This window comes from Vulpes vulpes, chromosome 13 (genome assembly GCF_048418805.1).
Source record: "Vulpes vulpes isolate BD-2025 chromosome 13, VulVul3, whole genome shotgun sequence".
Taxonomy (NCBI): Eukaryota; Metazoa; Chordata; class Mammalia; order Carnivora; family Canidae; genus Vulpes; species Vulpes vulpes.
This window is the reverse complement of record NC_132792.1, coordinates 131,759,394-131,775,407: the sequence shown is the minus strand read 5'-3', so window position 1 is coordinate 131,775,407 and position 16,014 is coordinate 131,759,394. Positions and strand designations below refer to the sequence as shown.

At 33.7% G+C, this 16,014-nt stretch overlaps 1 protein-coding gene across 2 annotated transcripts in view; it reads left to right on the top strand.

Moving 5' to 3' along the window:
- The window catches only part of KIFAP3 (kinesin associated protein 3), a 146,386-nt gene that overhangs the window by 40,753 nt on the left and 89,619 nt on the right, over positions 1-16,014 (top strand). For both annotated transcript variants that reach the window (XM_026003320.2, XM_026003319.2), the window contains exons 9-10: positions 4,394-4,572; positions 14,190-14,352. In XM_026003320.2, the coding sequence (XP_025859105.1) occupies positions 4,394-4,572; positions 14,190-14,352 (342 nt within the window). The remainder of the gene's footprint in view (positions 1-4,393; positions 4,573-14,189; positions 14,353-16,014) is intronic.

Genomic DNA, 16,014 nt, shown 5'->3' with positions numbered 1-16,014 from the left:
AATAGTTTATTTTTGCTTTTGTTTCCCTTGCCTCAAGAGACATATCTAGAAAGAACTTGTTACAGTCAATGTCTAGGAAGTTACTGCTGTGTTCCTTAGGATTTTTATGGTTTCAGGTCTCACATTTAGGTATTTGATACATTTTAAATGTATTTTTGTATAGGATGTAGCAAAGTGGTACAGTTTCATTCTTTTGCATGTTGCTGTTCAGTTTTTGCAACACTATTTGTTAAAGAGACATTTTTCTCATTGGATATTCTTTCCTGCTTTGTCAAAGATTAATTGAGCATATAATTGTAGGTTCACTTCTGGGTTTTCTGTTTGTTCTCTTGATCTATGTGTCTATTTTTGTGCCAGTACCATACTGTTTTGAACACTACAAATATAACTTGTAATATTTGTATTACATACATTATATGCTTTGTAATATAACTTGAAGTCCAGAATTGTGATGCCTCCAGCTTTGCTTTTCTTTCTCAAGGTTGCTTTGGCTACTTGGGGTATTTTGTGGTTTTATACAAATTATAGGATTGTTCTAGCTCTGTGAAAAATGCTATTAGTATTTTGATAAGGATTGCATTTAAATGTGTAGATTGCTTTGGACTATTCAAATATTTTAACAATGTTTGTTTTCTCAGTCCATGAGCATGGAATGTCTTTTAATTTCTTTGTGTTGTTTTCAATTTCTATATAGAGTATTATGTCATCTGCAAGTAGTGAAAGTTTCACTTCTTCCTTGCCAAGTTGGATGCATTTTATTTATTTTTGTTGTCTGATTGCTGTGGCCAGGACTTTCAGTACTATGTTAAATAACATAGGTGACAGTGGATATCCTTGTCTTGTTCCTGACCATCAAGGAGACACTCTCAGTTTTTCCCCATTGAGGATGATATTAGCTGTAGATTTTTATAGATGGCATTTATTAAGTTGAAGTATGTTTGCTCTAAACCTACTTTGTTGAGGGTTTTTATCATGAATGGATGTAGTACTTTGTCAAATGCTTTTTTTGCTTCTATTGAAAGGAACATATGGTTCTTGTCCTTTCGCTTATTAATGTGGTATATCCTCTTGATTGATTTGTGAATATTGAACCACCCTTGCAACCCAAGGTCCTTTGGTCCTTTCTCTTTCTTCTTTAGGTCCTTTCTCTTCTTTTTGAGAAGGCTGGCTAGAAGTTTATCAGTTTTATTAATATTTTCAGAGGACTAGTCCTGGTTTTTCATCTGTTCTATTGTTGTTGGGTTGTTGTTGTGGTTTTTTGTAGTCATTGTTTTAGTTTTTATATCATTTATTTCTGTTCTAAACATTATTATTTCCTTCTTCTGCTGTCTTTAGGCTTCATTTGTTGTTCTTTTTCTAGCTCCCTTAGGTATAAAGTTAGGTTGTTTATTTGATATTTTTCTTGTTTGGCTTTCCTGGTCTCTTGGTTCCATCTCTTGAACTCTAGAGTTCTTTTGAGTTCTGCCAAGATTTTCCCTCTCTGTGTCATGACCTGGAAACTCTCAAGGCATTATTCTGGGGCAATCATAGGGCCATCTCACTTCTTATCTGTTGGGTCACTGTCCTTCATTATCTGATGTCCATTGTTGTGAAAATCTTTATTTTGTATATTTTCATCTGGTTGTTGTCATTGTTGTTATTTCAGGTAAGAATTTAAATCTGGTACCCATTACTCTGTTGTGTTAACTTCCTAGAGCTGCCAAAACAAAGTACCACAAACTGGCTCATTTAATAAAACAACAGAAATTTATTTTCTCACCGTTTCTGAAAATTAGAAAGCCAAAATCACAATGTTAGCAGGACCATATTCCCCCCGAAGGCTCCAGAATCCTTCCTTTTCTCTTCCTAGGTTTTGGTGGCTTCCACTAATCCTCAATATTTCTTGGCTCATAGCCCTATCACTCTATTCTCTGCCTCCATCCTCACGTGGCCACCCTCCCCCTGTATCCGTGTCCTCTCCTCTTCTTATAAGGACACAAGTCATTGAATTTGAGGTCCACCCTGGCCCATTACGACCTTATCTTAACTAATTACCTCTGCAAAGACCCATTTATAAATAGGGTCAGATTCTAAGTTTCAATGGAGCATGAATTTTGGGAGATCACTGTTCAACCCATTATATTTCTCTTGATTATAAGCAGAAGTCTACTATATGCTTTTCAATGCAACTTCATTTAGAAAAAATTTTTTTAGAGAAATTGATTCATTGAGTGCAAAAACACTGTTTAAATCAGAGAGCATTCAACACAATTTTTTAATTCCCAGGGTGTTTGTTTTGTTTTGTTTTTATTTATTCATGAGAGAATGAGAGAGAGAGAGAGAGAGGCAGAGACACAGGCAGAGGGAGAAGCAGGCTCCATGCAGGGAGCTGGACGTGGGACTCGATCCTGGTTCTCCATGATCACACCCTGGGCCAAAGGTGGCTCTAAACCGCTGAGCCACCCAGGCTGCCCTAATTCCCAGTTTTTTAACTGTATTGCTTGGTTTCAGACAGAGAATCAAGCCTTTTCTTGACATGAATATTAGGGGAACAGATCTAAAATACATCAAAAATAGTCACACAAACATCCCACACCTTCTGTCCATGCAAAGACAGCATGGAAAATGGCATCAGAATGATCTTGCAGAAACTTCCTAAATGAAAACACCCCAGTCACCTGCTCTTAAGGTTGAGCATGGCTACCACAGAACCCCATCCAAAGATCCTGGGCAATGCATGTGTGTAGCCAAAAAACATATGGGGCTGAAAAAGCCCACCGTCCCTGGAGCAGGTCTAAGTTTTGAGGACACTCCCCTCCCTCCCATCTGAAAGAGACTTTAGATTTCACACAACTGTAAAACCTTTTAATAGTGCCTTCCATGGGGATCCCTGGGTGGCGCAGCGGTTTAGCGCCTGCCTTTGGCCCAGGGCGCGATCCTGGAGACCCGGGATCGAATCCCACATCGGGCTCCCGGTGCATGGAGCCTGCTTCTCCCTCTGCCTGTGTCTCTGCCTCTCTCTCTCTCTCTCTCTCTCTGTGACTATCATAAATAATAAAATAAAAAAAAATTAAAAAAAAATAAATAGTGCCTTCCATGAAAAGTCAGTATGATGCAGTAGTATAAATATGTGAGCTTTGGGTTCTGATAGGCTTGATTTTAATTTAGCTCCATCACTTTTTTGCTGTGTGGATAGGGTAAGTTATTTAACTTCTCTGAATCTGAAGTTGCCCATCTGTAAAATTTATAATAAATACTTCTTTCACCATAAATTATCTTAAAGATAAAATGGTTTACTGTTTATATATCAACTAGTACAGTGCCTGTCATACAGTAGCCCTAATTACTGCCTTTACAGCTCAAATATTTGCTAAATAAATTAAATATTTACAACTATTGCATATATTTCTTATTTTCATAAAGGTATAGAAATAGCTTATAAGAATGCATGAAGTGAAATGCTAAAGTAATGCAACCAAGATTATAGGATTGCGTTGATCATAATAGCCTACAAATTCTGATAGAAATCTTTTAAGTCTTAACTCTGAAGCTTCCCATCAGTCAAGGCAAAATGGAAAACAACATATGTTACAAATTCTGTCAAAAGGGAAGAATCATATGAGTTTATTGGAAGAACCTAAGCATTTTTATTAGAGGTGTCTAAAAGAAATTTTACTTAGAACTAGTAGAAAATGCCTTAACTTTGTCTAGTATAACAATTGTATTACTGAACTTAATATGGCATTTTCTGTAGTAACTATCAGAAAATCAGTTTGGATATTTAAAATAGATTTTACTATCCTCATATTTAGGTATAGCTATTTTACATGTTTTGGATTATAGTTCTTTTTGTTGTTTTTAACATCTAGTGTTATATTAGTTTCAGGTGTACATTGTAGTGATTCAACACTTCCATACATCACCCTATGCTTATCACAAGTGCACTTCTTAATCTCCATCACCTATTTCAGTCATTCCTCTTCCCACCTCTCCTCTGGTAATCATCAGTTTTTTCTTAGAGTATAGTTCTTTTTAACATTGCGGCTGCTTGTTATTGAAGTTTTACCTTGTTTTCTACACATATACAATTCTTTCCCCCTGTTTTATTATATAGTAACATGTACCTTTAATACCATTTGCTTACTATTAAGCTTTAAAGAATCATTATCTTATTTTGGTTAGTGTCCTCAGCATCATAAGAAAATTATTTTATGTATGTATACTTTTTGTTTATTTTGTATAACATACATGTATTTCTCAATAATAACAAATGTTTTCTAATGAGCCAATTAATAATATTTTCAAAATAATGTATTCTCTTCTTAGAACTACGTGTTACTATACTGAGTAGAAATGATTAACTTGTTGATTCAATATGCCAGTCACTTAACACTCATCTATTTTACTCTTCTAGTTGCTCTTTATTTGCTTCTGAATCTTGCTGAAGATACACGTACAGAACTGAAGATGAGGAACAAGAACATAGTTCACATGCTGGTGAAGGCTCTTGATCGGGACAATTTTGAGCTACTTATCCTAGTTGTGTCATTCTTGAAGAAACTCAGCATCTTTATGGAGAATAAAAATGATATGGTAATATATTTAAATAGTCCATGTCCACTATTTTCAGGTTTGAATGTGTTGATAAAAAGTAAATACATTATATCCCTACTGAGATAATTCTGAATGAAAATTTTACAATAGCAGTAATTCACTTAAATGGCTTCATTAGGAAATATATTCCTTATTAGTTCATATCCCACTTAATTGAGACTATTTGGATAAAATTTTTTCCTAATATATTGCATAGGATGTATATTTCCATAATATGTAGAAAGTAATTTATATTCTAAGATTGTGCTTCAGAATCACCTGGCTTATTATTTTCCCCTTACATTATCTTCTCTCCTACATTTCTGATATTAGTGTGTAGAATTACAGTCTAGCCCGATTCCTCCTTATTAACCTGCCATTCTAGTTGGTTGCTTCAACCTGTTTATTTGGCTTCTTAAGATCTCGTAAAGCTATACCTTCTTTCTTTCTCTGTTTTATTAGTTCATGCCCTCTTTATTTATACCCTTTGCATTTTCTTGTTTGAAGTATTATAGTAAGTTCCTGTTTGCCATCTTATATTGTGGTGATGCAGCGGTCTTTAAGAAATACAAGTTGATTATATATAGTACTTCTGAAAAATATAACACAATTCAGAAATAATGTAAAGACGGAATAAAAGTTATCTGCTTTTTTTCACATTAAAAAGTCTTTGTAGGGAATATAAAGGAAGGGAAAAGAAATGTTGGTAAATATCAGGAAGGGAGACAGAACATAAAGACTCCTAACTCTGGGAAACGAACTAGTGAGGCGGACACTTGACGGGATGAGCACTGGGTGTTTTTCTGTATGTTGGTAAATTGAACACCAATAAAAATTAATTTAAAAAAAAAAGTCTTTGTAAACACAGTGTTACATTACATAGATCATATATTAATCATACCTTGTTTTCAGATATTTAGGTTGTTTATAATTATAGCTATTATAAATAACACTTGAGTGAATACATTTGTACATGCCTCACTGTCTATAGTTCTGATTAATTGCTTAGATTCCTAGAAATGAAATTGTTAGATCATTGGCCTTAACCACATTGAGGACCATTTTAGAAGTATATGCTAATACAAGTCATTGTATCACTGTGTATTATTGGTGTAACTGGATTCTCCTTCAGATAATCATAATATATAGTATTTCTACCTGCTCTTTTTTCTTCTTTTGAAGTTAAATGGACTAGGAAGTACCTTATGCTCGGTGAATGACACAGCATAAAACCTGAGACTCCTATATCAGATTTAATAAGTGCTTTGAATCTGATACTAGAAATAAATGAAATTTTATTTTGACCACAGATGTTTAATATCTGTCATTTTCATCATTAGTGTATAATTATTGGTGATCTTATGTATGCCTGATATTGTTTTAAGATTGAATTTACTTAGTAATAAAAAACATTTCTTGTTTTCATTGATCTTGTATTAAAGAAGACTATAATGAGCCAGTGATATATATATTCCTGATTAGAGTGTAGCTAAATAATTGCTTCTCCTTGCTATAAATTGAAGTATATTTTTTTCCATTTACATGTTTAGATTAAGTTCACTTTAGTAAGTTTGTAGAATTCAAATTGATTTGCCATCAGCACGTGTCTACTATGTTTTGGTTAGATTTGTGTTTCGGAAATAAACTTATGTATTAATTCTATCAAAAATCATCTCAAAATCATTATTAGAAATCATTTTCTGGTAAGATTTGGGGAGATACTATATAAATTTTCTCATCAAATCTAACGTTTTATTAAGTAGGAAAAGCAGAGGTTCAGGAAGGGTCATTGATCCAAGGTCATAAAAATGATGTGATTAGCCACATTTTTACTATAGATGGCATGCATTTCATCTTTTATTGTGGAAGAAATGCATTTTTAAGGCATTGTGTAGAATCAAAATCTTCAGAGCTTGACTAGATCTTACATCCATGTGTAGATTTAGCTAATTTTGCAAATGAAGTCACAGAAAATCAGAGAGGTTAAATAAATTACTCAAAGAAACATCTGCAGGTATTTGGCTTCCTACTCCTCTCTCTGTTCCAAGAGAAAAAAAAAATGATTTTATATTTAAAAAAACATTTTTAGCAAGATTAGTGATAAGCAACTTTTAAATGTTGGCTTCCAGAGACACTGAAAAAGAATTACTTAAAGGCTGAAATAAAATTGCTGATAGATTGTTGATAAGCTGTCACTTTATATAAAACATTTAATAAAAGTACTAATTAACTATAAATTCCATTTTATAGACATAGAATTGAAAAGGCATTGCATGCTGAGACAATTACTAAATTTAGTTTTTGGGATTGGGCTTTTATCAATCAGAAACAGATGATTAGAAAGCTATGTCTAGTGTTTAGCCATCTGATTGGACTACATGGTACATATTTCACATTCCATTTTCTGCAATGGAAATACAAATTAATTTAAAAAAAAACTCTCCAGTTATTTTATTATTAAGTTTGCTATAACAACCAGTGTGTACTGTTGCTATTTCAAAAGAAAAATATTAACTTGATTTGATTAGTAACAGATGAGGCCTGTGGCAATTTTATTTAAAAAGGGTGGACAGGAGAAATGGTTGTTCTATTTGTGAGGTTGTGTTATTTGTCTAAATAAAATGTTCATTTTACTGTTGATATGAACTGATACTGACCTCGCTTTTTATAGTTAATGTATTTTAAAGGAAATTTAGTTCACTTTAAAAAGTCTTTCAATTAATGATTTAAATTGAGTTTGCATATTTACTAAGTAAATATAATAACAGAAAGGGAATAGGTCATAATAGAATATGATTTTAAGAGGAACAAGAGAAAGGATATGTATTCCTTAGATTGCTTATTTTCCTATTAAGTTTTAAGAGGTATTTTTTTTTAATTTGGATAGGTCTTTTATCAGTTATATGTTGTGCAGGCATTTTCTCCTTTTCTGTGACTTTCCATAAAGCAGAATATTTTAATTGTTATGAAGTCCAGTATATCAAAAGTAATTTTTTTTAGTAGATTGCATTTTGGTGTTGTATCTAAGAAATATTTGCCTAACTCAAGGTCACAAAAAGTTCTTCTATTTTCTCTAATAAGTTTTGTAAGACATGTGTTATTGTTTATGTTTTAATCTAGGATATTCATTTTTAGTTAATTTTATATGGTACGAAGTATGGATCAAGATTCAAATTTTGAATAAAGATGTCCAATTTTTCCAGCACCATTTGTTGGAAAAAAAAGTCCTTTCTCTACTAAATTGCCTTTGCAATTGCTTTTGTACCTTTTTTGGAAACCAATTGGCTATATATGTGTGGTTTTGTTTTTAGACCTTCCTATTTCATTTATCTACCTGTCTGTGCTCTCATTGATAAATATTTGCCTTGATTACTGTAGCTTTATAGTAAGTCTTGAAATCAGGTGGTATAAGGGCTCAAATGTTTATTCTTTTTCAAATTTTTCTGACTATTTAATATTCTTTACCTTTCTGTATACATTAGAATCAACTAATCTATTTCTTTAAAAAAAAAAAAAACAGGAATCTTGACTGGGATTGCATTAAAATTATTGGCAAGATTCAATATATTAACTACACCAGATTTTCCCCCATGAACATAGTATAGTGCTCCATTTATATAGATCTTTCCATCATTTTATGTTTTTTAGCATAAATATTTTACACATATTTTGTTAGATTTATACCTGTTTTACTATTAGAAATAGTTCTTAAAAAATAAATGATCAGTTTCCTGTTGTTGAATAATGGCATATAGAAGTTACAATTGATTTTTGTATATTTACTTTGTGTCCTATGACCTTACTGAATTCAGTTTTGTCATTGTAATGGCTTTTTATAGATTCTTAGAGATTTTCTAAGTAGACTATTATGTTATCTATAAATAGAAAGTTGTATTTCTTTCATTTAAATCTGTATGTTTGCTCTTTCTCAGCTCGTTGTTTTCTTTTTTTCTTTCTTTCCTTCTCTCCTTTATTTTCCCTTACTGTACTGGCGAAGCCCTCTAGTATGATGTTAAGGAATGCTACAGGGATCCCTGGGTGGCGCAGCGGTTTAGCGCCTGCCTTTGGCCCAGGGCGCGATCCCGGAGACCCGGGATCGAATCTCACGTCAGGCTCCCGGTGCATGGAGCCTGCTTCTCCCTCTGCCTATGTCTCTGCCCCTCTCTCTCTCTCTCTCTCTGTGACTATCATAAATAAATTTTAAAAAAATTATTAAAAAAAAAGGAATGCTACAAATGGATACTTCTGTCTTGTTACCAATCTTAGGAGGAAAACAATGTGTTTTACTATCAAATAGAATGTTATGTAGATTTTTTTGTAAACACTGTGTCAGTTTATATAAGTTCTAGGTCTAGTTTGCTGAGACTTTTTATCATAAATAGATGTTAGATTTTTGTTAAAGGCCTTTTCTGCATCAGTTGAGATGATCACATGGTTTTTCTTCTTTTGACTGTAGACATAGTGAATTGCATTGATTGACTTTAGATATTGAGCCAATCTTACATTCAGAGGATAAATATCACTTCTTCATGATATACTGCCTTTTTATATATTGCTAGATTTGATTAGGTATATATTGTTATGGATTTTTGTGTCTGTGTTCATGAGGGATTACTAATTTATAGTTTTCTTATGATGTCTTGGTCTGGTTTTCCTATTAGAATGACTGTGTCCTTATAGAATGAGTTGGGGAACATTCCCTTTTCAGTTTTTCTGGAACAGTTCGTGTGTGGTATTATTTCAGTTTAAATATTTAATAATATTCACCAGTAAGAAAGTCATCTGGGCCTGGAGTTTTCTAATTTCTTTCATAGCAGTGGACTATCATGTTATCTGTTACTATTTGAGTGGTAGCTTTGTAGTTTTTATCTTTCAAGGAATATATCCAGTTCATCTATGTTGTCAAATGTATAGGCATAAAATTTTTTTATACTTTTTCCTTCTTATGTTCTTAGAGTCCAAAGGACTACGGTGATTATTCCTCATTTCATTACTGATATTGGTACTTTGTTTCTTCTTTCTCTCTCTTTTATAGGTTAGTCATTTATCAATATTTTCAAAGAACCAGCTTTTGGTTTCATTATTGATTATTGGAATATATTTTCACTGTATTCAGAATTCTAAGTTGACATACTTTATAAATATCACTCCATTTTCTGGCTTTCATAGTTTTTGACAAAAAGCATAATTTAATACTTATATTTTGTCTTCTATATGTAATGAGTCTTTTATTTTCTACCTGCCTGCAAGATTTTATCTTTGCTTTTCAGCAGTTTGAACATATGTCTTTCTAGGCATGTTTGTGTGTGTTGTGTTCTACTTAGAGTTCCTTGAACTTACGTATGTGGTTTGATTATTTCATTATTTTTGGAAAATCCTTAGCCATTATCTCTTCAAGTACTACTTCTGTCCCATTCTGTACCTCTTCTACTGGATTTCAGTTATGCATGTTAATCCATTTGTTACTGTTTCATGGCTCTTAGGTACTGTGTTGCTATTTTATTCTTTTCAGTTTTTTTTCTTTTTCTTTCTTTTTTTTGGGGGGCGGTTCAGTTTAGAAAATTTCTATTGACCTGCCTCCAGGCTTACTTACTCTGTCATTAGCTATATTGAGTCTGCTAGTAAGCCCATGAAGGTTTTCTTTCTCTGTAGTGTATGTGTGTGTGTACTTAATGTTTCCATTTAATTCCTTCAGTATCTTTTTCTCTTCAAATTCTCTGTTCATTTATGTTATCCATTTTTTCCAGTAGAGCCTTTAACATATCAATCACTATTATTAATAGTAATTCTTGGATGTTATTTTAAATTCTCTGATAATTATACGTGTCATATTTAAGTCTGGTTCTGTTAGCTGCCTTCAGTAGGTATTCTCTTGGTTTTCATGTATCATAATTTCTGATTGAAAGCTAGACACCAGATGTAGATTAGTTGAGATTGAGATAAATACTATCTATATCTAAAAATGGGCAGACCTGGGGCAACCTGGGTGGCTCAGTGGTTTAGTGCCGTCCTTCAGCCCAGGGCATGATTCTGGAGACCTGGGATCGAGTCCCACGTCAGGCTCCCTGCGTGGGGCCTGCTTCTCCCTCTGCTTGTGTCTCTGCCTGTCTCTCTGTCTCTCATGAATAAATAAATAAAATCTTTTTAAAAAATGGGCAGACCTTATTTTCTCAGCCTTTAGTGTGTGAGATTAAGTCAATCTTGTCAGGAGTTTAGCTGTATTTGGTTACTCTCCTTCATCATGAGCTCACACCCACGTAGCGTTACTATGTCTTCAGTGTGGGGTATTGGTTGCCAGAGAGTTTTTCTCAGTGTTGATGTTCCATCCTTCTCTTCAGACTTTCCCAATGTGTCTGTGTTTCAAAGAGGACCTCTCACTTCATTTTAACCCCTCCCAACAATATAGCGCTATATTACTTGTTACTTGGCTTTTGCTAATTTGGTACCAGGGTCAAGGAAGAGGAGGGAAGAAAGGAGACGTTTTTTTGTTCTAATTGAGCTTTAGGTAAGTCTTAGCTGGGTGTTGTGTCCATAGTTCTCAGCAGTGGGGCTTCCTAAGTCATCCTGTCAACACCTCTCCTCAGGAATTTTTTTCTCTTTTTCTCAGCTGCAGTGGGTCTTCACCTGTATTTTGGATGTGATAGGGTTTGAGCTTATTTTAAGTCTTTTTTTTTTTTTTAAGAGGAAAAAGGAGACAAAGATCTGGACAGAATTTTATGCCTTTTCCCCAGTGGCAGCAATTACCTCCCTAAGATTCCCTCTACTGAGAGGGAAGTTTCCTTTGATCTCTGGTCCTGTCCCCAGTATTTTCTGTGATCTTCTGATAAGGTGCTTGGAAAAGACCTTGCAAATGGTTTCAAACTCCCTGAAAATCTGCAGCTTCACAGTAGTCAGGCTACTTCACACTTGACCTTTAACAATTTGTTTAAAATTTTTCTTTCAGTCTTCTTTCCCAGTACAACTCTTTTTTCTCCAGGGATTTGCCATATATAAACCAGTGCTCATGACTCTTATCTCTTTAAGGGTGCCTATTTTCCTTATATTTCAGGCCAGTTGATTTCCTTGCAACCTCAGCTCTCTGATGGTTATTTTTTAAGTTATGATTTTATATTTGGAATTTTCTTGTAGTTAAGAGTAGGAACCACATATCCTGTTCAGATTTTTATATCCTAAGAGTAAATTTGAGGTTCTGCCTACTTTTCTTTTTTTTTTTTCCTTTTTCAGAAGTATTTTTTATTCATCTTTATATCTCCCACCCTGTCCAGCATAGGACTAGGCACATAGTTCTGCTTTTTTTTTTTTTTTAAATCACTAATGCCTCTACTTGACTACTTCTGTAGCATGTTAATTAATCTCACTGTTTCTATTTTGGCCTCCTTCCAATACGTTTTCTACTTTGTAGTCAGAAGGATAATTTTTAGAGTTCCTTGAATGCTAAATTTTCCATGTCACCTCAGGGCCTTTGCACATGCTATTATTGTTTCCATCTAGGCTGCTCTTTGCCTCCTCAATTAACATTAGATAACTTCTGTTCATCTAGGAGATTATTCTTCCTCAGAGAAGCTTTGACAACTCTTCACACTGAGATTATATCAGATCCACTCATTTTTCATGGTACTATTTCTTTACTATGTATTACTCCTTTTAGAATATAAGCTCTATGAAGGCATGAATTATTTCTTCCTTGTTCACTAATGTGTTCCAATGGTTTAAGGTAAAAATATTTGTTGAATGAATGAACAGAGCTAGAAAAGGTGTTATTCATGCTATTGATAGAATTATGGTTTTGTATAAATTTGACAAATCTTTGTAACTGGCCTCTGTGAAAATTGTAGGAAGTTAACAAATGAATGATTGTCCCAGCTTGCTTAGAATACTGAACTCAGAGAAAGGGAGAGCCAAAGTTAAAGAGTCTTTGAAGACGGATTTGTACTTTTTAATTACAGTGTAACTGTGAAGATAGAGATCTAAAGGAAAAATCATTGTTGGATTGTCAATTTAGTTTGTTTTTTTTTTTTTTTCAAAAAAATCAATGTTCACTCCTTAGCATGGAATGAGAGGAAAAAGTTTTATTGAGTATTCAATTAGCAATGTGATTTTTTTGTAGTCAATGAAAGACTGCAATTAAGAAATGGCAAGGGTGGGTATGCCTAGGTAGCACAACTCAGATAAGCACCCACAGGTCATCATCTCAGGGTCGTGAGATCAAGCTCTTTTCCCTTTTCTGATTTTGCTTTGCATCCTTTCATTGTAATAAATCAGTTATAAAGATGACTACGTGCTGAGTCTTGTGAGTCCTTCTAGCAAATTACTGAACCTTGGGGTAGTCTTCGGGCCCCCCAACACATTGACCAAGCCAGAAACCTGAAAGTCATCTTCAGTGCTTTCTCTTCACTTCTCCTTCAGATGCTCTGACCATATCTCCTTAACATCTCTCAGATTATTTCCTCTTCATCATCTTTTTCTTTCTTTGATTCAGAACCTAATCACATATAGTGCCTAATGCAAGATACTAAGTGTACCTACTTTTGATCTCTGCCTATTTCAGTCCATCCTTATACAATGCCCCCAATTAATTTGTTTGTGTCCTATTCTTTGCATGCATATATTTATATATGTCTGTATGTAGTGATATGCTTATCTTTATGCTACTGTTCTGACCACATTACCCTCTGGACTTAAAATCATTTAGGCATTCTTCTTAGCAGAGCATTTAAATCTTTTTGTGATTTGTCCACTATGTGTTTAACAGGCTCCTGCCATTTTCCAATTTATACTTATGCCCTGCCATACCAAAGCATTTGCAGTGCCCCCCCAGATAAGCTCTTTCAGGCCAAATGCCTATCCACTGGCTTTTTTTTGTCGATTGTCCTTGCCTTTCTTAACCAGAGATCAAATTATCACACATTTAAAAAAATTTGTTCATCATTTGAAGTCTTTTCTGTTCTAGGTAGCTTAGTAGTTTTTCCATATTGCTTCCAGAGGACTTTGTGCATTCCATTCTTATTACATTACATTTTAATTATTTGTTGTATTTGTCTGCTCTCTTTTTATTTTATTTTATTTTTTTAATTTTTTTTTATTTATTTATGATAGTCACAGAGAGAGAGAGAGGCAGAGACATAGGCAGAGGGAGAAGCAGGCTCCATGCACCGGGAGCCTGATGTGGGATTCGATCCCAGGTCTCCAGGATCGCGCCCTGGGCCAAAGGCAGGCGCCAAACCGCTGCGCCACCCAGGGATCCCCTGTCTGCTCTCTTTTTAGACTGGAGAATCCTTGAAAGCCAAGACAAGATCTTGTTTGAGCTAGCACAGGGTCTGGCACTTAGATGGCATTCAATAATGTGTTTTCAAGAACCCAGTGTAATTTGTCCTCCAGTTGATACTGTTAAGTAGAGGAAGGAAGGGATGATGTAGAAATAATACATTTCTTTCCTCAAAAGTTTTATTTTAGAGAAGTTTATAGTTTAAAATGAGAATAAATAGATTAACACATAATTATAAAATAGATACACATGAGGGTAGAAAAACAATGAAAAGTAATTATTTGGGGTTTTTTTTTGTTTTTTTGCCGTATTGTACAACAGAACCTCACTGCAATTATATTATATTACATAGGTGGAAATGGACATCGTTGAAAAACTGGTAAAAATGATACCTTGTGAACATGAAGATCTGCTGAATATCACCCTCCGGCTTTTACTAAACTTATCCTTTGACACAGGACTGAGGAATAAGATGGTACAAGTTGGACTGCTCCCCAAGCTCACTGCACTCCTAGGTATGCCTTCTAGAAATTAATGACAGTGTTGCTTCAAATTTCCAACACCACTGGAAAATTGAGCCTGTGTTGAAGTCTGCTGAGCAAAGATTATTCTGTATATGTTTTTTGATTGTGACTTAATACTAAAATAAGCTGAATGAATGAAAAATAACATGTGCCAGGATTTCCATGGTGCTATAGAATGAAATGGAATAGAAACTTTTAACTCTTGACTTCATTTATCCGTATGAAAGGGAAACCAAAGTGAAAATATGAACATACTACCAAAGAAGCAAGAAGGGAAGATTATATTCTCTTCAGTTTTTTAAAAAGTGGATATCATTTAAGTCCTTATATTCTGCTATACTTTTAAACAATGCTTTTGAGTACACAAATTGCCACAGCCTTTTTGTCATTGAATACAAAAGGACAATTTTTGTAGCATGAGATAGAAAATACTGTATTGGCAGATTTGGTTAGTAATACATTATTTCCTTTAGCTGTTAGCAAGATATCTAGCAAGGATGGATTCAAGAATTCACTCTTGAATTCATACTTAATGCTTCTTGGAAGAGTATTAACAAATCCTTTATGATCCATTCAATGTCTGTCCTTACAGGCACCTACTATTCCCCAACATATACTTTATACTTAGATTTAGACTGAACATATACTGAACATACATTACACTGTATACAGTTCCTTAAACAAGCTCTTTTATGCCTAGGTGTCTGTCCACCTTCTTTTTGCTCTACATGGAATGCCACTGTGTTTTTTCAGTCAGAAAGCAAATTCTTACTCATCTTTTAAGACTCTGTTCCTTTGTTTCAGTACTGTTTCATTCTTTTTTTTTTTTTTTTTGTAGTTTTCTGTTTTCAAATATTTTTTAAGTTACCAATAGTGGTAAGTGATAAAAGGCAAAGCTCATATTGAAACTCAGTTACATCTGCTGCCACAGTTGGATTTATTATCTACTATAATAAACTATACTGTATAGTTATATTAAGTAGACCATGTCAGTAGAGTATGCAGAGCTATAATTTAAAATTTTAATTCTCCAACTCCCCTTAAAGTAAGTTTTAAGGAAATTTATTTCTTACTCCTTTTCTCAGAATAGGAAAACCCTTTGTCACTTAGTCCAAGAACATGTGGCCCATTGGCCAGTCCACAAATATTGCACAGGACTTTTATTTTACATTGTAGAAGAAACTATTGAAAAGCACTTTCAAAAATTGCTTTTGTGAAACAAAGAAATACATTTAACAAGGAAACAGAAAACTTTAAAAGCAAAATTGATGGGGCTTTGAATTTAATTCATGTGATCCTTTATTTCTCATAAATCTAGCAGAATTATGTAAAAAACATTAGGTCAGGTTTCAGTGTATGCAGATGAATAAGTTATACTTCTTGTCCTGCAGGACTTCAGAGACTATTTGGTTTATACAGTATCTAGTGACCTACTTTTATAAAACAAATGGTTTAAAAGAGATTTTGGGGAAATTACTTAAAGATACCCAGTCTATATTTTGTTAACAAATAATAAGTTTTGTGATATTATATTGTGATTATAATATTATAAATAAGATATAATATTTAGTACACAAAATATTTCATCTCTTCTAGAGCTCAATTTCTGGAGTCAGACTGTCCTATTAGAATTATGACTGCCTTTACTTCTAA